Consider the following 24918-nt stretch of genomic DNA (forward strand, 5'->3'; position numbering starts at 1 on the left):
CGTCGCTTATTTACTAGTGTAGTTATCGCGTTAGCTATGACCCACTCTTTCTTTATGTCTCTACTCTTTGCTTAGTTGTGCTACGAGAAGTAGGATTTCTACTCTTGTCAGCTAGGTATTCTGATCCCAGATCGACTGGGAAAAGTTCTACACACACAAGAAGTGAAAAGCATCTCTGCGTGTCCCCGGTTTAGCAGGCCCCGGGAGAGAGGCGAAGGAGCACAGGTGTCTTCTCAAGGACCAAGGTCGATGAGGAAAGGCACAGCACCAAGGAAGACTCCGGCAGGAGTTTCGAATGCAACTGAAAGGTCCAACTTGTAGTCACAGGTCAGAATGTTGAACCTCTAAAGAATGACCCACCGTGGAAAAAAAGGCAAAAAAAACGTTTCTGTTGCTCCACTCGTAGACAGCTTTTTCTATGTGGATTTATACACCTGTGTATCTTAGGAAAGCATCTTCAGATAGCCATGTATGTGCGGAGCAAGAAGAAAACCAGTTGTTGTCCTCGTTTCATAGCTCCATCCGTCGTCTCAGACACCGCGTCAGAAAACACACACATGAATCACAGACTTCAAGTAATACCATACGTAAAATCCAGTTGATCTACAGCCCTACAGCTATCTACCGATATATACAGATCTCTCTCTATATACATATGTCTAAATGCACACGTATACATACATACATGTATAACGTGCGTAAGAAATCCACGGTTTCGCGTTTTCGCTGGATGATTCTATCGTTCGTTTTTGTCCATAGCTCTCTCTCTCCTTGTATGGAACGAAGAGCATAACAACAAACGGGAATCTCTTCTCCTCTCACTCTTTTACTTGTGTTTTCTTCATGTGGCCTCGGTGCAAGGATACATGTCATTCATTAGGGCTGTAATCATCTAAAAGTAAACCTCCGCCTGTTCCTCGAAGACGTACATCCCCTCCTCCACTTAACATGTTTGGACCTGCTCAGGACGCAAGCATGCGCGTGCACACACCGAAACACACCCCGGTCCCCACGGAAATTATCTCACCCTTCCTTCTTTATCTAGAAGCAAACACTGCGCTCATGAAGAAACGATCGAAAGTGCCCCTGTAGCAGGCTGTGCTTTTGTCTATGGAGAGCAGGATATGTATTATGTACGAATTACACGACCCTTTATAACATATAGATCAGATGTGGATAGGTACATACTCCTACGTGAAAGATGCAGAGGCTGCTGCTATAATGCCGCTCCACACCGGTAGTTGAGACAAGAGAGAGTCGGGGCAGAGACCTTGTGTATCTGTGAGTGCCTTTCTTTAGCGGAACACTGTGTGTAGCCCTTCAACACACCCAGCCCCTTCACTATACATTTCCCCAAGTCTCTTTGTCTTGCTATCTTATTCGAACCTACCGCGCCTATCTCAATATATATTATTGTAGATAACACCCGTTAAAGACAATACAAAATGAAAGGGAGCTACAATAGAAAATGCTTCGTGGAATGCTATCCGCTCTCTCAAACAAAGAAGACGACGGAAGCGTTGCAGATATATATAAGGGATACATATACGTACAACTGCGCAGCGGCGTGCCACTACATACCTACATATATATATATATATACATATATATACAACTACACATATATGTATATATATGCACATATTCTATGGGGGACTGAGACTACCGCTCAGTCTACGTCTTTGCATAGAATTTGAAGTGATCCGCCATTTACGTAGTAAGACAGTTCTTGAAGAGAGTGTATCAGTAGCAGGAATCTTGAAGAGAGTTTCCGGTACACCGGCTGCAGTAAGGACGTATGTGAGAGAAGAGCAGGCTTTGAACCTACCCGCGCTGAGATGTGATTCCGGAGGATTTGCACAATGCAGATGCACACATGTGCCGTCAGGATAAGCGACGAACCCCCCTCCGACCGATCCCAGCCGTCGTGTACATACAGGGCACGACCTACACAAACAAATGAACAGAAAAGAGAGAGCATCCATCTCCTTCTCAGTCATGTAGGAGATACACAGATCTATCACTCCCCTGCTCACTCTGTCTATAAACATGTATGGAGAAGGAGAAGAAACACATATACACCACAGTGAGATTCTTTTCTCCGTAGGGAGCATGTCTGCGAAGACCTCTCCTACGCCCATCTATAACTTCTACGAAAACGCATATACACGTCCATACAGGCTGCCCCTGCTACATATCTATACGTACACGTGTTCCAGATGGTAGCATACGTGTGCCAGCTGAACCAATCAATGCCGCTCTTCTGTTATGTATGTATCGGAAACGATGTGAATGATAAGTCTTTTATTTGAATTAGTAGCTTCTTAGGATTCTCCACTAACTGATAAGGAAAGCAAGTGTAAAACAAAACGAGAGATTCGATGCATGCAATCAGACCTCTGTAGGGACAACAGACGAAGCAAGAAAGAAAGAAAATGTTTCACCGAATTCAAATCGTATTTTTCTTCTCTTTATCTCAACTACAAACATGACGATGATGATAAAGAAATATTCTCTACCGCCTCTCCTCTCCTCTTCCTCTTCTTCCTTTTCTTATGTTTCCTTCTTCTCTCCTCTTCCCGTCTTTGGGCCATGTTCACCCATCATAGTATTGCTTCTTTCCTCGCATGGAGAAAGACATCTATTGATAAGGAAGTACATAAGACACACACAATGGACATTCTCTTCCTTTTCATCCAATCTTGACATTCCTAAGCCTTCTTCTCCATCCCACCCCTCATCATGCCTGCCCCTATCTATCAATCTAGATATGAACATTTGAATTCCACGAGAAAGGAGAGATCTCTTCATCCTAAGAAGAGATCTCTCCTTTCGATCCAACCAAAAGCCGCTTNNAAAAAGGCACTTTAGGCGGAGTAAGGTGATCGAATGAGTTTCTTACCTCTCAGGCGTGATGACATAACAAGCGGATCGCTGGTGCGCCCAATCTGAGTATGTATGGAGATACGCGATCGTCGATAGCTGTTCTTGAAGCCCTGCCTTCATTTTTCCATGAAGTTCTTCACGTAAAGAAGCAATAAGATAATCCGAGACTTCACTCAAATGCCAGTCATCGGGTAGCAGTCTCAATACAAGCCCTGGTTCAAGATCAGTATGTGCTCCATACTTCGACATAAGAGACAGGATCGAGGCCCTCCACCGATGTGACACAGAAGAAAAGGAAGAAGAAACTTCGTTAGATGAAGAAGTTTTCTCTGTTGACGACGACGTCAACTTCCAGGCTCGTAACAAAACCTGAAGGTAGGCAACGAAGCAAACGAGAGAGAGACAGGAGTCCGAAGAGAAGGAAAGGAAAGCCATCTCCATGCTTCACCTTTCTCTCCTTGCATCAGGCAAGTCTCAGCACATCTATAGAGAGATGCGTCTTATCGAGATGAAAGAACAGCTAGGATTTGGCTGCACTTCATATCTCAGAGAGGGTTACGGGGGCTGTTCGTAGCGGAAGGAAGATGTGTCCTAGAGAGGGAGGAGAGAATGACATCCATGCGTGAAACTCTCAATTGTCGTATCTTTTTCTTCACCTTAGGGAAACTTGCAGCAGGCTACCTACAAGCCTCAGGATTGCATGCTCATACTAAACTTCGAAGCCAAATAGAGACACTCGTCAACATCACATCCAAAAGGGAGCTACATAACACAGGTTCATCTAGACATATATATGTATCGTACATGTATATTTATAGTTATATATACATATGGATGGAGATGGAGATATATATGTAAGTTCCTGGCCTCGACATATATATCCTCAATCAGATATCGTTACCTTTCTTCATAGACTGTAACAGTTCACTCAGCTGTGTTTCCCTCCCGCTCTCCCTATGATCATCACTCGACCGATACACAAGAAGAAGATCGGAACTCTTAGCATTCTTCATAGAAGAGTGTGTATGATGAAGAGAAAGAGACAGCTTTTCTTATCCGTTAACAAGCTAGAGAAGTTTGTGAAGTGTATCTATGAGACTCGACATGCACCAGTCGATCGCTCATCTTCTCACTTTCAATAGAGCACGCAGCATTCCTGGAGAACGCCTTGAAATAGGGGGGGTTGCTTGGATGCTCGGAGACGATGTCTGAAACTCTCCTTCTCTCTTGGCTTGAATGAAACCACAGCCAAGAGGTTTTTTAGTCGTCTCTCTTGGGGGAGCCTGCATGCCTCCTAGAGACGGATAAAGTTCTATACGAAGCATCAGAGAATACATCGCCATCACCCTCTTGTTGAATAGCTCGACAAGAGAAGACAGCTTTCCTTTACACAATTGACACAAGTGTATACACAACCTATTTCGCCCCTATATGACCACAAAAACCGAAAGAGACCTCTTTTCTCTAAACTTCTACAAGTATCTAAGTGAATCGACGTTTACTACAAGAAGGCGGCGTCTGTGGAAAAGGCCAAATGGGAGAGCAGAGAGAAAGTCGTGAGTGAGGACATCGAGACTGCTGTCAATCTGATATAAGTTAGAACCCACACGGGGAAAGATACTCAAGAGGAGAGGGCGAGGTACGAATGTGGGGAAGGCTTACGAACGAGAAGACGAAAAAAGGATACGTCTTTATTTCTTTCTTTCTGTCTTACCTCGTAGAAGCTCATGACGTTCGGTTTTCCATGGCGAATCAGGACTGAAGATTGAGGGGAGCACCGCTGTAGAGACATCTCTCGAATCTTCTTGTGAATTGATCCCTGGATATCTGCCTAGATGAGAAGTAAAGCACAACAAAACATCACCCTCAATCTTAAGGCAAATAACTCTTGCTATGTGCCGACAACAAGATCATTCCTCGCGCGACAAAGGAGCCAGGTCCGGCCTCTACTGTCGTTCTCTACATACGCCCATAGTAATATATATTTGTATGAACGTGTGTACAGACGCAGCTGTGCTGACAAGTCAACGCTCGTGAAATAGACACAACGGCGAAGAAAAAACGGAATCATAGCTTCTCTCTCTCTTCATCACGACTACATCTATATACAACGGAGAGAGGGGGGGAGGAAAGAAACACCAGATCTACATGTCTCTCCAGCGCTCAACATGTCGTTTTGAGAGACAGCGCATGCAAGAAAAGAAATACCTACCCGTGCTCAATGTTTTTAGAGTCTGAATACATATATGAAGAAATAGAGACACACCATGGGAGAGAACGACTGGCAGCTAGGAGACAAGGCCACATCGCACATGCAAACAAAACACCCCACACAAAACCACCACACACCCACTGTTAGAGAAATAGAGAGATGGATTGGAGATAAATAGACAGATAGATAGAGGCACACATAGGTACGAATTGACGAAGCAGAAAGCTTACGCACACAAGGGTTAAGAGACGTGTCGATGAACATCCACATGCATACCTATCTACCTACATATACTTTATACAGCTCTACATCGCTCTCTCTCTATAAACACGCACGCTCATATGTGTAAAGACCTGTATACCAATGAACACCCTCATCATAGAAATACAACAGGACCACCCCCTTCATCTCTTGTTAACAAGATCGCCTGGAGGTGTCTCATGTGCCTATCATAGAGAATGATACTTGCCCCTGCCGAGAGAAGCTCTTGGTTTACCGAGAGTATCAAGGTGGATAGAGAAAGACATTGAAGATGATCGTATAAGAGCTTTCTGAAGAGAAGCATGCTGATTCCATCCAGGAGGCGGGAGAAGTCTGAAGATTTCGTCAGTATTAAGATGTGCTAAATACTCCTCAGAAGACATCGCGTCGACAACAGGTTGTAAGGCCACATCCATCATAATACAGTAAGCCTCCGCTGTCTCTTCATCTTCAAGTCGAACTGCGATAATCTCCAAAGCTTCTCTACCGAGCCACAGATGAAAAAGAAGAAGACTCATGGTCATCAGAAACAAAGCTAATCAGGTAGACGCTAGAAGATAGAGGCGACAACCTGCTTCGTCACAGACCGACGACAGGGTCCACTTGCTCAGAGCCAGTCAGCACACTCACATAAAGAAAGGGAAGCTCGAACGGGTGGAGGACCATAGCCAACACATAAATCTCACGTAAGTGTCTGCCCGCCTGGCTGTGCTGCAGCATCTATCTTTGATCTATCTGTCTTTAATCTATCTACCTAATGAGCTTATGTGGCGATATACCGACAGTCCTGTCACATTCGTGATAAGAGAGAACGCAACGAGGGAACCTACGGAAAGTATAAATGAATACACGCCGTCTCGGTCCTCTTCTACAGGAAAGACAGAGAGGGAAGTGAAGATACACCCGGTGACACCCCCTAACCGATAGAAGTATGTACGTCCCCTGGTTGCGGTGAGACTGCTGATGAAGTCACACGTAAGAGTAAGCGGCCTACAGTCAGTATATGATTTGACCCTTCTCTTCCTTTCATTTAGTGTCGGACGTCAAATGTATAAGATACAAAGAAGCGTTCTTACAGATGTCTCCCGAGCTTCCCGTATAAGAGAGCTGTTTCTCTCAATAGCCACGACCCTTCTACCTGAACAACATTCAGGAAGAGCATTCAAACACACAGATCACTTACTCTTCTTCTTAGACATGCAGGCTCCACCTTCTTCTGCTTCTTCAGTTCCTCCCGTACATCTCCACCTCTATGAGCGGCATACCTTGTGATCGAGGTCCATTCCTTTCACTATGTCATGTACACACATGGAAGGTACACCAACAAAGATATGCACAAGCTCACGCCTACGTCACACCCGGGAGAAAAAGTTGAAGAAGACCTCATGGACATCTTTATCCATTGTGCTTGTAAGAAGACCACTCCTGTTCCACATATATAGACAAACAACATGTATATGGATGTACAAATGTCCGCTGGCGAATAGGAGAAGGAAAAAGCTTGGAAATTACCGTCACTGCTATTCCATCTACGAGTTCAACGAAAGAATGCTAGAGAGGGGATTACCAACTTAGGCTGTTGCTGGAGGGTGGAGTGTACATGAATCACTTTCTTACTGGCGTAGTGGATCTAGAAACTTCACATACATATAAGGGTTGCTATGCGTGTTATGTTATGGACCTCTAGTATCTCCATTTAATGTTTCTACATGCTAGATACTCTCCTTGTCTTACTTAACTGACGTGCATACGAACACTCTGTCGCATTCTACCCTTAAAGGTCGAACAGCGGATGAATATCGAAAGTGTCGGGAGGGGACACCAAACAAACCAACGAGAACGTGCCCTCCTACACATACTGCCATATTATCTATCTATCTATCTATCCATCTTTAATCTATCTATCTATCTTTAATCTATCTATGTATCTGTATGCATGTGCGTGAACTGGGGGCCACGGAGTTTCTGGATACCCATAGTGATCTGAATGTAGACACGGTACACCTGCAAGCTCAGCGAAGACATATGGATATTTAAAAGTCTATGTATACACGTGTGTAGGAGGCCGACACAAGGAAATGGTCCTCCTTTCATACAAGATCTGCTTACCTTCTTAAGAAGAGCGGCAACATCATACCCTTCCTCATATTCAAGAAGTTGTAGAAGTTTGCTTCGTATCTCTTGCAGCTGTCCTCTATCTTCTTCTTCTCTTCCTCGTCTCTCCCCCCCTTCTCCGCTGCTGAGGACTGTGTGTACATACACCCGAACCCACACGCCGGTCATGACAAGATAGTCATTCATTCCAAGAGCGCACGAAGAAACACACGGAATCTTCGAACAGAGAGAGTATGAATCCAGACTGTGGGAGACGAGTCAGCAGGCATTGCTGAAGAAAGGCAATCTCCTTTTCATTAGGCTCATCCGAGAAACAGCAGACCAACAACAGATCCTTGTCCTATGTTTAAGGGCTGAGTTGTGAGAAGTAGAGACAATGTTAGACAAGAAGAGACAATCGACCCATAGAGGAAAGAGCGAGTGAATTGAGGAGTTACACGGGGAGACAGAAAGGTTGGCCTAGGAAGATATCGAGAGTCGAAACAGTAAGAGAGATTTAAAATAGCCTCATAGAGACTAGAAGAAGACAAGAGAAGACAAAAGGACTTGTTGAAGATGAGAACGAAGCTCCGGGGAGAAAAGACAATTCGAAATAGCCATTTAGTCTGTCACTCCTTCTCCTTTTCACCTACTACTTCTGTACCGAGGGGTATACACGTACAAATATCAACAAGGTCGTGTGTTTCAACAGATGGACCTGGAGGGGAAAAAGATGTATACGAACCAGAGAGGCTACATATCCATCGAACTCCCTTCCTGCATCTATACATTTTGGGCTAACGACCAGGAACGAAGACTAACTGCAATGGACTCCACTCCCGTCCAGGTACATATCTATCTAGCTAGAATAGATATATAAATACAGATATATACCTACGCTTATCGATATATGTGGCGGCAAGGTGTGTTTGGAGAGATCCGATCTCTTTGGTCCATCTTTTCTTCAGCTCGGGATTGTCCTTGAACCGTTCATCAAGTCGTATCGACTGTCTCTTTCCTAAGACAACGACCTCCAAAAAACTTTCTTGGAGCCGTTGCTTTAGACCTGTGTCTTCTACAGATTCTCCTAAAAGCTCCATGACTACAGCAGGTGAGGTGTATCGACACAGCACGAACGACGAAGAGGGGGAGAACAAGGAAGACGAGTTAGGAGAATAGAAATCTGAAGAGGAGGAGGAAGAAGAAATTCCTGTCCCATGGATGCGATTGCTTGAGCTATTCTCCTCTCCATCAGACGGAGACGGGCAAGGCTCGAAGAAAAGACGTTTCGCTGATGATACAAAAAGAGAGAGAGCGGGAAAGAAGAAAGGAAGGGGTGAGTGAGAGCATCGCTCCTCGTCAGAAGTTGGGGTGTGTGTGCTCGCGTGGCACTCCTCGAGAGAAGCATCGACAGGCGTTTTAGATAGACAATCGATCGGGGTAGAGACGGCATGCAATAGCAGGATAAATTCATTCACAAAGCTGAAAGGAGATAGATAGACTTCATGAAGCTAATGAAGTCTACCTATCTATCGCCTTTCGAGGCGGTCATCATTCATAACTGTATTTGCTAGACAGAAATGAAGAGAGATCGCCAAATAAAGAAAGCATTCAGGAAGGACATAATAGAAATTCACATGCTCGCCATCGAAGACTTCCTGTGATGAAGAGCTGCAAAGAAAAGCAAAGCAGCAGCCTTCCGCTGATACTCCACAAGTGCCTCTGTACAAAGCCCAAGCACCGACCACCGTTCTGATCATTAGACCCATGTTTCTACGTAGACTTTCCAAGGCCGTACTATATCTCCATCCTTCTATACAGATGTATATTAGAAGATATAGATGTAGACAGAGAGATAAATAGTTAAGTAGACAGACCTATATCTCGATACTCGTATACATACATCTAAGGACAGTTGTATCCTCATAAGAGTACGTCGAGACACTGATGAAGATGTGCATGCATCTCTCTCTATATATATATTATACCTGGTGGCATTTGTGTTTTAAGATCACACACTCTGTCTATCTATCTTGAGTGAATGATAGCTATCTTCTTCTTCTTCGTGACTTCTCCCTCATCCATTACCAAGGAAAGGATCAGCCCGAAGGACAAGAGGCGCATATTGTTTGTAGAGCTTCTCTTGATGTGCGTAATGTTTCTGAGCCTGCCGTTCATCGGAAGCGTCTTTTTTCTTATCAGATGTTCCGTCGCCATCTTCCTCCTCGTACGACGGAGCTTCATCTTCACTCTCAAAAGAAGAGAGAGTCAGGAGGCGAAGAATTTCTTGAATTCCATCTGCTAGGGTCGTTGCCTTAGGGGCAACGCGAAGATCTAAGAAAAGGGAGAGAAAGAAGAAAAGGCGTTTATGCATGCAAAAAAGGACAAAGGATCCGAGGAAGAAAAAGAAAACCAAAGAAAGGACATGTCTTTGCTTGCTGGATCGGAGTCCTAAGAAAGAAGAAGAATGATGGAGGTGAGAAAGGAAAGAAGATGAAGGTATGATGACCTTCAGCCAATGAAAGCAAGAGTCTAGCCGAAACTTTTCTACAGACAAGAACGGTGTATGTCTTCGTTATTCTGTCTGTACCATTGCATGCGGGGGGAAGAAACCTGCCAGGAGACATGTACGAGCCATACACACTTCCACATCCAGGGCGAATAGAGACAGGTAGGTAGATATAGATAGACGACAGGTATAGATAGACATACATAGATAGATGGCGGATGAATGTAACGATCGATAGATAGATGTCAATAGGTAAAGGAAGAAGTGAAGTGCGTTCACCACAGGAAAAAGGCGTTGTAGCCTTGTACATATATATATATATGTATACTGTTTCACTCTACTCCATATAGAAACCGTGGAGAGGCTTGTCCCTTTGCAGATAATATAAGGAAAATCATCGGTCTGAAGAGAAACAATTTGCCTCCAGAAGACGGAGAAAGCACAACAAGCAGCAGGTGTATGCACACGGAGTTACGATACGTCTATACATGACGATGTAACCACGTGTTCCTCAATCGCCGACTACTCTACAGTCTAGCGAGGATTCATCGTACACTCCAGAAGAACGAGAGAAGGCAGTTGCCGTCCCGTGAGACATGCTCGAGACGCTTTATTTAGTTGTGACAGGGTGTGTGTGTGCGTTTCTGGTTCATCAAGAAAGACTGCCGAGGTCTTGACGTGAAAAGAACAAGAAAAGTAAAGGAGAAAGAGACGAAGGAGAAGAAGGAAAGCGACAAGGAGAAGAGCCGCAGGAGGGGGAGGAGAGAAACAAAGATGAGGAGAGAGAGAAGAACAAGGATGAGGAGAGAAAGAAGAAGAAGCAAGACAAAAAGAGAGAGAGAGCAGAAAAAAGAAGGGGAAGTTGAGAGTTGAGACTTGTGAAGATGGGAATAAAGGGTTTGAGGGACTAGATGAGTAGGGCTTACCACCACGGACAATGCTGGCCCAGATTTCAAGAGCTTCCTCACGTCGATCAAATCTCTACGGTGAGGAGTGAGAAGGAAGAGAGAAAGGAAGTAAAGAAGAACAAAAGAGGAGCAAGTCCTTTACACTTTGTAATTAAAATTGCATCACAGAGTCTATAGATTAAGGAGAACAGACGGACATATGAAAGAAGACGCCTTGTATGGAGAGGGGATAGCTAGCCAGACAGGATGTCAGCCAAGATATCCTGCACTTGAGTAGGTTGGCTTGTGGAGTAGACAGCTAAAGTCGTAAAACATCAAGGAGACTCGTCGCACACTTGCTGCATGCATGCACGCATACACGCAAAAGAAAAAAGGATGAAAGGCTTCTCTCTACACTGACATAAAGAGCTGATTCCATACACACCTGGAAAAGAACGAAAGAAAGAAATAGCTGCTGCTGCTGCAACTCCTCCTCATCCTCCTAGTACCTACCGCAAGCATAGCGGCAAGAGCATCGGGACGGTTGACAGCCAAGAGAAAACTTCGGCAGTCTTCAACAGTGCAAGTTAAGGGCTGTTGAGAATCGGAGACTAAACTTCTCCACCGTACATCATCGCCTTCTACCTGAGAAGTAGATCACGAACGACAAACCGAAAGAAATGCTCTCTTTTCTACAGGGAAACAGCTACTGATGGATGGATACACAGGAAGACGCGAGAGCGGTATTCAGAGAAATCACATACGGGTATGTATGAAGATGTATACATGCATGACTACGCATGTATGCATACATACGTATATATATACATACATATGTTCATATTTTGTATAGGAGAGCTATTGAGGTGGATATATACCTGGACGGTATCCGTCTATACTAGACACTCGTGTCACGGAAAGTACCGGAGTTTAGATACATATCATTCATACACAAACACATGCAGGGCTGATGAAACACGCTATCATCTTTGCTGTTCAGGGGGTTCCCGCCAGGTGTACATACGGATACAGACGTATAGACCTACGAGACATGCCCGCTAGCTAACAGCCACCCTTGCCAGGGAGATGCTGTGGTAAGGTGTGTAGGGTAACTGCCTCTTGAATTACGTATATGAAGAAGGGACATAGAGTGCAAGTATAATACAGAAGAGCGACCGTCTAAGTTCACGCCAGAGCCTGGACTCCTTCATCTTCGACAAGCCAGAAGGATGGTAAGCGACATGAAGGAATAAACATGCACAGACAAAGGATCCCCTCTCTTTGCTGTATCTCCTTCTTCTCCCTCGTAACACCCTGCGGGTCTTCTTTCCTGCTTTCTTTCTTTTTGCTGACTAGAAGTATTCATAGAGCAGAAAAACCTACACCTGGAAATCTTCCGTTCTTCTGCTTTTCTCCAGAAAGACCGATCGTAACGCTCTTGAAAATGATGTAGTTCACCTTTTCTCCTTTGCTAGCTTACCATCAGAATGAACAGGAGAGTATCGACAAGTACTAAGAGTAGAGACAGGAGATCTTCTAGTGATGGAGAAGATGTATCTGTTGAAATCTTCCCTAGGCTTCCCTCCTTGTCTCTTAGAGAAGAAGCCGCTTTAGCGGCAGCAGCGACCTCCCTCAGTGCTTGAAGATCGACACGCTCAGAACGCCCAAGTAAAAGAGATGCGCGCTCTTTAGATAAGAAGGCTGCCATCGATGAGTTAGCTAGCTGAAAGAGAAGAAAGGACACGTGGATAACAACAAAGCTTCGCTTCCTTCATGAAGAAAAGGGAGATGAATGAGACGATGTAAGTAGAGGTATTCTTGAATAGACGAGAAACAGTCCATGTAAGCGAGGTACTCGTGAGATAATGTACTTCATGAAACACTCATCGCGATTCCGGAAAGACAGACAAGAAAAAAGCGTAAGCCGCGAAGAATGCACTAAAGTAGCGATGGTTTGGCTTTTTCATCTTCTTCGGGGTCGTATACAAGATTCATACATCCATACGTGCATCTGTATATAGAGAGAGATAAGCAAACTGAGAGAGAGGAAAGCATGCCACCATACGGAAGGTCATGTAGTCGTATCTCATACGCAGCCCATGATGAAGAAGTCGGGGTATATGTCTACAAATATATATATATATATACATGGAGTATGACCTTGTGGGGGGGGGGGGTGTACCTGCAGAAACATGTGTATGAGGATTAGAATGGTGGTGCTTGAGCTGTGTATCTGTGCGCTTTAAGAAGATCACAAGAAGTTCGCAGGGCGAATGTAGTTCCCATATGCATGTCAGGTTATATTGCGGAGGCACCCTCTATACTGACACGTACATATACGATAGAAGACTCTGTATGCATTCTTTTCATCGTGAGATGACGCCAAGAAAGAAGATCGAGTACATCGGGGGAAAGAGGTGTCACCATATCTCTCTCTTGAGATAACGGGACGGCAAAACCCACATAAGGCGTCTTCTAGACCTTCAACCGACATAACAGTTGAGTGTATAGACAGCTGTAGATACGCTCAATGAAGCAAAAAGACGTGGACCTATGACCAAGTGTATAGGCACATGTAGATATGGATAGAATGAAAGAGTGCAAGAGAGTTGTACATGTACGTACGTGTATATCAGAGATATAGATACACGTATATATGAAAGGTGTTGCCCCCTGTTGAGGGGGCATTACCCACCTCGAGAAGCACTTGATGCTTAGCCTCTCCTTGATGACTTCCTCCCTCTACAGCACTTGATCTCTCCAACCGATCCCGAACTGACGAGACGAACAGAGAGAAATACAGAAATCTTTGAGATGACGTGTGAAAGGAAGTGAATCTTCATTCAACCTTCTTCTCCTTCATTTCCTTTCTGTCTTTGTCGTCGTTTCTCCCTTCGAGCTCTTCTACTCTCTGCGTTGATGCTTTTCCATCACCTGAGTTCAGTTGCGCTAGACAGCTGGTAGAAACTCTATACACAACCCGGGTGTATGTACACTCAAGCAGACTTTCACGGGATTTATCTATTCTCTCGCCGTGATGGCTACTACACAATCATACTCCAAAGTCGACACACCTACCCCCCAAGCTTTCGCATGCGAAGCAGATCGTGCGTCTCTCTTTCCTTTGTGCGCGTGTTCGAATTAGCAGTCGTTGCGCAGCAGCAGGATAAGTAGGGAGAAATAGAAAGATTGAAGGGCTTATTCCGATCACACCTTCGAGGACTTCCGACTACGTGAGTATAAATCACACCATACATCTCCATATTTGTGAAGAAGAGTTTGCACCGGAAAGTCGTGTATCGCAAAAACAGACAGACTCCCGAACCTGCGGCACAACAGCGGCCCGACTGAGGGATATGTTAGACTATGTATGAACATGAAAAGTATGAATCAATCGTGCTATGGCTCTATGTATGCTTACATATTAGAGACTTCCGTACACAACATACACGCACTCGACTTCCATGATCTACATCCATCTCCGCTGTGACGTATATAGATCACTATACATATATGCCTATGTACACATATCCCCTTTGCAGATAACTCTATATACACTCGCATGCGTGCATGTGGTTAGGTCTGTTTAGGGTTCATTCCATCTATTTCTCAGTCGTAGTAGATTCACTCTGAAATCCACGCCGGAAAGAAGACAAGAAAGAAAGAAAGGAGAAGCGACATACTGAATGTAGCAAGTTCTTGGACCGGCGGGATGAGGGTAGACTCAAGATCAGTCGAGGGCCGCGTGTTTCCTGTTGCCTCTCTAGGCCGTTGTTGTTCGAGATACATCCGAGGTGTTCTCCACCATGACGGGAGATATGCTGACCAGAAGGCTTAGAAGAGAATGCGGAGATAGTAGAGACATACACAGACAAGCACTACTTCGATACAAGGGTCACGACTAGACAGAAACATCATCTATACAAAGGCCTTAATGGCGGTTAGCTATAAAAGAATAGAAATACATGGACCGCGTGCTCATGTATGTAGGCAAGTTCATTGGAAGTATACTCATAGAGCTTATGTGGAGGAACAAAGTAGTTACTGCGTCTTGCGGGATACGCTGTCTATCTAATGTCGCCTACGCGTATTCGATAAGGGTGATGCTTCTCCAGGTATACAGACACTCTGCAATACAAGGGGGGGGGGTGAGAAAACAGAAGTGTTATGTATGGAAGCTATATGGTGCTTCCACACATTCTAGCACGTGTATGTTCTAAAAGCAGCCATGGGACCTGTAGATACACTGAACGTTACACTCCAGTAACCTGCGGCGTGAGTCCCGAGGTTTCTAAGGGAGCTCATGCCCCATATGTTTCACACCTGCGCGTCTCGGCGCATTGTTTGAGAGGAGGAGTGTGTTGACAACAAGAGGTTACTCCACTCATATAGCCAGGAAAGCAAACCACAGTATGGTCGCTTCCAATGAAAAAGAAAGCGAAAGATATAAAGAAGAAAAAGGGGTGCAATAGGAAGAAAAGAAGAGGCGGGATCTTAACCACGGTAGATCAGAATGTTTCTTAGCTGATAACCTTCACTTCTTCGTTTCTTTTCTTTCCCTCTTTTGCCATCACCTTTTCAAGGGAGGGATTTGCCGCTACCTCTCACCACGTAATGTACTGTAAACTATCTTCTACATATGTCTGTGTACACATATGACACTCCATGTACGTATCTCTCAGAAGACTTTTCACATGCAGCCCACTTGATATTCACCATGGCTCGGTGGCTCCGTTCCCCCTCCAACTGTCGTGTCTATATGTACGCATGCATGCATGCATGCTTCTGTCTTTATTACTTACCGATAATACGTAAGATATCTGTACCAGCGTAAGAGAAGTGGCGGAAAGCTGTAGGAAACTGAAGCTGATTGAACTCAGCCCATCCAGCAAGATTATGAAAGGCGCTAAGTTCTTCAACCTATTATGAAGGACACCATCGACAAAGCTTGACAAGAGGAAAGCATCAGACCTACTAGCAACCTTTCAAAAGGTAGTGTTCATCTCTTGTCATGGGGCTCGTTGCGCTACACACCCAGGCAAGAAATGCAACGTCATCCATAGTAGACAGACTCCTTCTGTGTCGTCTATAAATCTAACTTCTATATATATGTATAGAGATCTTCTTGTATAGCTTACATCTCAGACTTCTTCTCTGATGTATATGTAGTTTCTGCACCTCCCACAGCAACATCCTGGAGGAAATGAAGACACGATCGCAACAGTGCAATTCCGAAGTAGAGCAAAACAAAGAGAGAGAGAATCTCTCTCTTCTTAGTAGTCAAATTCTCAACCAAAAGATCTTTACATCACCACTCCTTACAGCTTTCTCTTTCTTTCCCTTTTCTCCACTGCTTTTCTTAATCGAGCTGGAAATTTCATTGGGGTGACTGATACGAAAGCACAGCCACGCTCTAAAGAAGAAAAACAGATGCCAGAGAGGAGACACTCGAAGAGGAAGCCGAAAGCAACTGCTTCTCCGGAATGTCTCTTGTACAGCAGGCTTGTTGAAAGAGAAGAGAATCATACAGATATTCTGCAGGAGAAACCATTTTCTACAGAATATCTCTTGCAATATGTAGGCTTACTCGGCGAGGGTCGTCAGCTCCAAAGTTTGCAGAGAGAAGATCGAGAGCATCTCCCGTTCTTCCTTCTAGAAGAAGTTTATGTAACTGAAGAAGAAAAGACACATGTTCGTTTTCACTCGGTCACACCGGAGAAAGAAGATGTGTATGTCATGAACGAAAAGATATGCTTCTTAAAGAAACCGGAGACGTGAATCTTGAAGGAAAAACACCAGTTGAAACTGCTAGCAAAGAAGAAGGAGAGGACGCTGAAGTGTGTGTGTGAAAAGAGAACAGCAGAATGTCGCTAAAATTCCCACGTGAGTTCCTACGCATACACTATGTCTATCTATATAGAAATAACGGTATGGTAGAAACCTGCCATCTCCAGAGAAGCAGGCACAGGTAGCCATATATATATATATACATATGTTTGACTGTGTCCACCTTGCGCGTTTGTAGGGAGATCTGTGTGTGAGCGTACATACGGATGTATTTGATTTGTATGCGTATCGTATCCATGAAGCTTTATGCTGCACACGGGTAGTTAGGTGGTACAGTTACATGCGAAGTCGCATAAGTTGCATCTAGTATAGATATCTAAATGGTTAGAAAGATAGATTGACAGATAGATAGACAGACGGAGAGATACACAGGGAAATTTGTAATGGTATGACCTCAGTCATTCATACGACTCCACACTATGTGAGAGCTGGGGAATGCTGATGATGACATGAGGAGAGAAACTTGAATGAGCTTCTTGACATGAAAAGAAGAAGTATTTTTTGACGTAGATAACTGCGTATGCTTCTCGTCTCTTTACCTGTTGTTTGAAAGGAACTGGGAAGAGACAGTGAATTGTATTCTTCGCTGATACAAGAAGCCTCCTGCCATTCGTAGCAATAGCTGTGAGAGGAGAAGGAAGCTGTAGAGTCTGACATACAGACTGGCCATGAATACTGTAGACTTCAACGCGACCCGAAGCTGTCAGCCCCACCAAGTACGGCAAACAAACGGCTGCAGAGAGACATCAATGCATGCAGACAAGGAGAGAAGAATCTACGCATGTACACCTCCCCAAGAGACGAAGAGGTTTATCATGTTTCTACACGGAAAGAAAGAACAAGATGAGAGAGGGCGGAGAGGAAGGAGGGATGCTCGAGAGTCGCATGATCTGAACGGATAAGGATGGGATCTGGTTTATTTTTCCCCTAGGATAGAACAAGTTCAGACGAATAATGAAAATCACGGCTTTTCGCATAAGACGAGGAAAAGACGATATGTTCTTCTTCATTCTACAACACTATTGTAAGCAAACATGTACATACGTGTTTCTAACCGGGTATGCAGTTTCATACACAGGGACATATATATATATATATATATACGTGTGGAGAAGCACAGCAACTTCTACGGACATACACAGACCGTGTCTACAGAGAGTTGCATGTGTAAGAGTCAAAGGCGTTATCCCATGAATCGCTCGTAAACTCCTAAAGGGAAACGGCTGAAGAGAGCCTAGACCTCTTCCTATATCTACATCCTCCGTATGAGCAAGCACGTGTGTCAGGGTGACAGCAACCGCTGTATTCGTATGTAACACCTTCAGACCACGTGATAGTCTATCTATAAATACACTCACGGTGGGAAGCGGGCACGCATGGTAGTGCATGCACAGTACCCAACTCTTGTTCTCCTTGGCGTGTTTTGCTCGAAATCATCGCAGAGACAAGCATACATGACTATCTAACTATCGATCAATGTAAAAAGCTGAGGCCCTTCTGCAGCCATCTTTGGAGAATTTCTTCTTCTCCTTCACCTCATTCCTCTACAACACCCTCATGGTAATACATGCATGCTGTCTTTTTATCTGGCTTTCCTCTCCCGCCTTTTCTAGTCAACGAACTCACAGATCTGAGTAAGATCAGATGGCCACTTGATAGTATTGCGCTGGGTAGGCATTTGTGTTAGAAGACTGAAGAAGATTCCAAGATTCTCTAATCCGATCAGCATGACTTCCCCATCTGGTAAGGGCTGCATGCGGGGACCTCCCCTCGTCATCATTTGACCATCTAAGGTTAAGATTTCACTCGTCTTCCTGAAGAACAGACAGGAAAAAAACAGAGTGCATGCACTAATGAAGCGAGCGAAGATTATGATGATGAATGTCCTGCTAGATGTCAGTATGAGTGTGTAAGAAAATGGCACCGAAGAAGAATCTGAAAGAAAGAACGCATGCATGAGTCGCCGTTTCCCCCTTTTCCCTCGCACAATGGAAAAAGCAGCTCGAAGCAGAAGTAGACACATATGGACAGGATTAGAGAAAAGACGGTTTATGAGCGATACTTGGACTGCACCTGTACGTGATGTCATACATAGGGTGGGATAGCCAAAAAGACACAAAACAAAGCATCTATCTCTCTTCAAGGGTAAAGAGAGAAAGAGGTAGATAGGAAAGTAAATAGATAGATAGATAGATATAGCTGTACACGTTTACGAGAAAAGAAGTATTTCTATGGAGAAAAAATCCTTGATCTCAATGTCAGCCTTGGCGTCCCGTCTTCTTGAATGGGAATCTCGGAGCAGAAGAAGTCCTAATGCAGGCATTTTATGAGGACCACACAAGCTAGAATCTAAGCTCACATGTGGACATCTTTGTATACAAAGGTGTACTGCCTGTCTTTATACATGCCAATACACTCCTCATTGAGATGAATCGTAGGGCACAAGCTTGCTGGGCATCCATATAATACAAGAGGATGCTTTATTATACCTTACAGTTGTTCATCTTGGATCGACAGATATTCCTTCCGAGTCCCCACACAAATCCAGTGCTCGACCCAGCATACAGCCAACGGCGTTTCATTCAGAGCAATTTCCTTGATAGGAGTGAAGTCCGTTCCTGGCTTCGAATATAAGACGATCTTTCTTTTCAACCCTACACATATATCGAAGTCTGTGGATGAAAGAGCACCGCCAGGCCTTGCCTTCTCTCCATCTGTCCGCCGGTTGCTAAGACTGCCACGACTTTCATGAAGACAGAAAGTCGATGCATCTGTGAACATCAACGAGACGGAAAGGGGGAATGGAGAAAACAGAGGGAATAGTCGCGGGGTGATAGGCACAGAACGGACATGCCTATCAAAAGTAAGACTTGTGATGATCACGCCTGCTCAATAGAACCAAAGCGAAACTTGCCTCTCCGCCTGGCGGGCATTCGTGGTGTAAGCGTGGACATCCCTGCCCAGGCGACTTCGCGACGCAATCGTATAGCCGAGATTTCAGGTAGCTCGTGTGTAGACTGATGGATGACTTGCGCTTTTGTTTTGCGGCTACGTACTATCTGGCCCGACAACAGAGAGTGCGGTATGGATCGTCTATCCCCTAAAGCCTTTCGTTATGACGTGACAAGCTACCTAGTATTCAGAAGCCTTTGGATGTATGTAGGCCTGTATATGTGTAGGCTTCAGAAGTGCCACCGTCTCTAAACACACGCCGACTCTTGTAGTCTTCCTTCTTCTACCTCGCCAGAGAGGCAACCCCGAGAGAAGTGCCCCGACAATACAGTCATGATCCAACCCCCTGTCTCTAACTGAAGGAGACAGATATCCTTTGGCAGGGTGTTCCAGGCTTGGACTTGTGAAGCCACGGTAGAGAAAGTCCCTTTGGCTCTCTTCCATCACAGCTCCGAAGAAACTTGCCGGTGTGTACGAGTTTCCCTCGCCAGCCACGGATGACAGGCGTGCATGCACCTATGTGTGAAGATGACAGCATGAGGTCTATTTGTAAGACGTCTGCGCACACAACTCTCTCAGTAAGTCGAGGTACAGCTCTTCTTCAAGTCGGCTTGATGAAGGAGATCGAAGCATCGCGTATTGTATAAACAACATCCCGCAGCATCGCTGTCCCTTTTCTTCTATTCGTTTCTCCAGCCACTTGCTTACCGAGACACACGCCAGATATCTATCTATCTATATATGTATGCAGTCATTGTACACATCGTAGAGTTATATTTTCTCTTTTCTCCTCCTCCTTCTCTTTCCACATGAGAGTTGCGTGTCTATTATATATTCCTGCACATATACAAAAGGATATATAGATAGAGTGATAAGAAGATATATACATGTATTCATCCGGTAGCACGGGAAGTGCGATAGTACTGACAAGCTTCACGGCCTCGACCCCTCTCTGTGACATCTTTTTGACTGAGTGTTTTTCAAATATATATCGCATGCAAGTGCAAGCCTAGCAGTTCTCCGAAGATGCCTTGCTTTGACAGCTCATGCATAGAAAAGATGATCTAAAGATCCAGCGTCGTACGATAGAAAGCTGGCTGTCCCCTCTTACTTCGACAGAGAACGTAGCCTGGAGCATTGAGGCCGACTGGGAGCAGATGAAGATTGCCATCTGTACGTATAAACAAAAACAACGTCTCACCGTCCCACCATCTGCTTCTCTACAGATGCCGACTCTAGAAAAGATCTGCCTTTTCACAGAGACAAGGAAGAAAGAAAGAAGCGTCACTTATTCTCTCATGAACGAGAACCTGAAACAGACAGCCTCATAGAAGACGACTGCTTGAATAGGTTCATATCTCCCTCCAGCCCATACCCAAGAGTAACCCGCATGCATCCATCCCCTGTAGAAGCGGGCTACCGCGAGAAGTGAATGCAGTTGTTTTGTTCCTGAGTGCTGTAGATGAACTTCATAAAGGGGGACAGGGAAAAATGAGAGAGGCACGACGAGGATGATGAAGTCTGTCTTGCGGGAGGGAGCAGCAGACGGAGAGTGCTTCCTGTGGTCTCTCTGCCGGAGAGAGCTAGACACCTCAAGCACTCTACACACCCTGTCTACATTCCGTAGGAGTAGAGTAGAAATGAACCTTCGACTTCTCTTCATATTCATACATGGTCTTTTAAAAGATGTTGAGGGAGATGCCTCTTATGACAGTATTCTTCTTAGCTATGTGAATGTCTCGACCGAAGAAAGAATTCACGCCAAGAAAAAGACAGGTAGAAGAATCCTTTCATTTCTCCCCTTCTTCCATGAACGACACTTGACTTTCCCTTCGAAGAAACCTTTCACGATGAAAGAATGGCACCACCCCGGGAGTGCTAGTAAAGGTATTCGTACCATAGCATATCTTTCTGCCGCCTATCTATGTCTTCGGCAAGTACACACAGGAGAAAGACAATGACCCTGGTCCACTTTCTAAGAAGAATCTTCGCAAGCACAACATGAAAACACATATAAAGAGAGAATCCTGTCATGAACCGCAAAGGAAGCTCAACGAGGAAGTCGGGCCCCGCCTCTTCCCACGATTTCGAGACCTCCCGAGTAAAGATGCGTCACTAGTACCAAGGCTGGGAAATTTACAGCCAATATACATATTCATACGTACATAAACATATATACATACATATTGAGACATACATAGAAATACATACATATTCATACATATTCACACAAACCTCTACTTTGTATACGCTGAGATGTCTCCGGGTATAAAAGATATAAACTTCTCATGTCCTAGAGGAAAGAGAAGCATATACCAACACCAGCGAGAATGTGCACACACGTATCTAAAGGTATGAAGGAGAATGAGACACGCGTGTAGTTTGAAGCGTGTTAGCTTAAATGATTACCTTCTAGACAAATAGCTAGTTGAAGGTCTTCTAGGATAGCTACTTTATCAATTTTCTTTCGACTGTTGTTCAAGCGGATCTTTCCACAAAACTTTCCTCCATCAGCGACCTACACAAAGCAGATCCATCAAGAAGACCAAAGACAGCATTCTCACTCAAGATGTTCTACTACCGTCATCGAGGGGGATGGCTAAGCGTCAACCAAACAGACGCTGCGAGTACTAGCTTACACCTACTTGCTTCTTATACGTACACTTTGCCATTCATGAGACATACGAGAGCTCCTAGCATGATGAAAGCACTTGAAGAAGAAAGAGAGAAAGACAGCGGGACAGGCTGATCAGCTTCTTCTTCTGTTTATACAGGCAGACAGAAGAGCTGAAAAACGCGAGAAGGAAAGATGAAGAAAACGATGACACGTATAGGCGGTAAGAGGGCGAGCCCCCGGAGAGACGCGACGTGAAGACTGTTAATATGGGCCTGGCGCTTGTGAGTGACATGCAAGAAGAAGCAGACGACGAGACAAAATCATCCAGTAACTAGGACAGAAAGCCGACGAGGTTGAATGGTTTCTTTGACGCCAGCCAGTAGACCAATTCGACTGGGCGGACGGACGCCCGCTTATACGAGAAAGACCCATTCAAACCTATCTTAATGCAGACGAGGTGGACGCAAGACACTATTGATACCGTAGAGAGGTGACGACACCCATTGACATGCCAAATAACCTTCGCGTCTACACTAGCGATGTGTCTACCTCTCTGTGCATGTGTAAGTACGTGAGCTGTCTTTACAAGGAGTGAAAGACGTCTATTCTGTCCAAACCAACATCCGTCGGAGCAGACCTCGCCCGTTTACTCGCCAGACCGTAGAGGAGCTACCAGACACTCCGGATGCAGCGGAGGTGATACACCGCAGACTTGATCTCTTCCTCTCCATCGGAAGAAAGACAGATATCCTCGGTGTTTGTAAATAAGCATTCACACTCAGAAGGAAGGAAGTATAAGTGAACATAGGCTCCCATCCGGGAGTATACTATCTGAAAGTAGAGATGCATAGGGGACATGGGGATGTATATCGACACCCCTTTGTGTATGTTTATATGTATAGTGTTTAAACGAGAGAAGGTTAACACCTGCATGAAGACGAAGAGTACTTGGCGGTACTAGGAAAGGACAGAGACGGTAAGGGAATCTCTTAGCCTTCGTTCTTCATCGAGCCAGAGTCGATATGTTTTCCAGAGAAGACACAGAGAAAAAAATGAAAGGAAAGCCCATACCTCAGCGAGGTCGTCAGTCGATTCTGACAAAGAGAAATTGAGTAAAGTACCGGTGTCCGTGCCAACAAGGAAAGTTGCAGTTGAGTAAGCGAGAGCTGAGACACTCTCGTTCTCGAGATCCGTTACAGGGACACAGTGAAAGGATTTCATCATTTTGCCCAGTGTACATTCAGACACCCAGCATATGAGTAGGTCTTCCTTCAAGGAGGATGAAAGAGAGATGTTTCTGACATGAGTCCAGTTGAGCTTCTTATCTCTTCGTATATCCTAGTGATCGATGAGAGATCACATTCCCTCACAGCAAAGAAAGTCCTACACTTTCTTTGCACAGATAGCTCTCCACCGCCAATGCAATACAAGAAACATGCGGCCTTGTCCTCGTAGTGTCGTCCAGACGTTGTTATGGAAAACAGCTTTCCAGCAGAAGTCGACCGTTGTGGCTTTACAACCTCCACACCTCCCTACCCCCCTCACAATCGAGTGCCCTTCCCGTGTTTGTGTGTCCTTATTCTCGGAAGCACAGAGAAAGACAATGAAATGAAGTTGCAGCGTGTCTCCAAGAGGCAGAGGTGCCTCGTCGTTGAGCAGGTAGAGAAAGAAGATCTCGTCGAGGTGCCGATGTGCCTTCTGCTGATGACTTTCCACGAGGAAATAAGAGATAGAGGCTATCCATTTATTTAGACCTATGCGGGGCCAAAAGCTCGGTGTTGCTAAAAAGCGTGTAAAAACGGAAACTGCGTAATTGGATGAGCTTTGAAGTCACCCTATTGGCATGTAAAATCGTTCGACACGCTAAACCAACAGAGAACGTAGTAGCCACCAGCGGACGAGGTTCCGATTGATTGTTCGGATACTTTTTCGCTCATCCTCGTCAACGCCGCTAGCCTCGAAAGAAAACAGCAAGCCGACGAAGGCCTACAAGTCAAAAGACATATAAAACCGGGAGCCGCTTGCTTCGAGAAAACGAACTTGTCCGTACTCTAGGCGTATTGACGATTCGAGAGCGGGAGAGAATCGTAAGCGAGTCAGCTCTTGAGGATGATGAGAATCTCTTGCTCTCATCAAGGAGAGACAGGAGACGGGACAACAGGTAGGAGCACTTCGCATGTAAGCTTAGAGAGAAATCTTAGTAGGTCGTGTTTCAAACAGCCGAGGACCAGGCATGAGTAACAGTGCAACACGAAGGGGAGATGTGAGATGCGTAGGGAAGATGCCACCATGCATGCCCGCACGGCCTAGAAGGGGGTTGTCACATGAAGACAACAGCAAATTGCCTTCAGCAACGGATAACAATGGGGGGCGCCGCGGGGACCGGCAAGGACATCCGTCCCTGTGCACAACCGGTAAGCCATTCTTCTGACACCTCACCCACACAGTCGTGCTGTCTCCGTCTCTCCGCGCGGCTCACACTCGATTTACACCACAGCCTTGTCGTCCCCCTGCTGCAGCGAGCTGCCCGCTAGTTTTTCCTTGGCCCGCAGGACGGAATGGCGCAACGCAGCTTACTTTGTCCAGTGCCTGATCTGATCAGTTCGCGCTCCCGCTACCTAAGCCTGCAAAGAACGATCTTACCGGCTGACGG

General features: G+C 45.1%; 1 protein-coding gene across 1 annotated transcript; it reads right to left on the reverse strand.

Annotated features, from left to right (window-relative positions):
* Positions 1-396: 396 nt before the first annotated feature.
* CSUI_000981 (tgf beta receptor associated-like) lies at positions 397-24918 on the reverse strand. The gene is made up of 23 exons (XM_068061187.1): positions 23337-24918; positions 22058-22166; positions 20760-20819; positions 19191-19467; positions 18323-18510; positions 17236-17429; positions 16437-16520; positions 15652-15769; positions 14533-14682; positions 13545-13624; positions 12330-12572; positions 11363-11494; positions 10889-10943; positions 9542-9787; positions 8352-8744; positions 7469-7605; positions 6436-6497; positions 5595-5842; positions 4601-4717; positions 4020-4198; positions 2903-3255; positions 1829-1947; positions 397-958 (listed from the first exon to the last, which is right to left on the reverse strand). The coding sequence occupies exons 1-23, from the start codon at positions 23487-23489 to the stop codon at positions 870-872; spliced, it is 3786 nt and encodes a 1261-aa protein (XP_067926839.1). The 5' UTR covers positions 23490-24918; the 3' UTR covers positions 397-869.

The sequence above is a fragment of the Cystoisospora suis genome, assembly GCF_002600585.1.
Source record: "Cystoisospora suis strain Wien I chromosome Unknown contig_387, whole genome shotgun sequence".
NCBI classification, from domain to species: Eukaryota; Apicomplexa; class Conoidasida; order Eucoccidiorida; family Sarcocystidae; genus Cystoisospora; species Cystoisospora suis.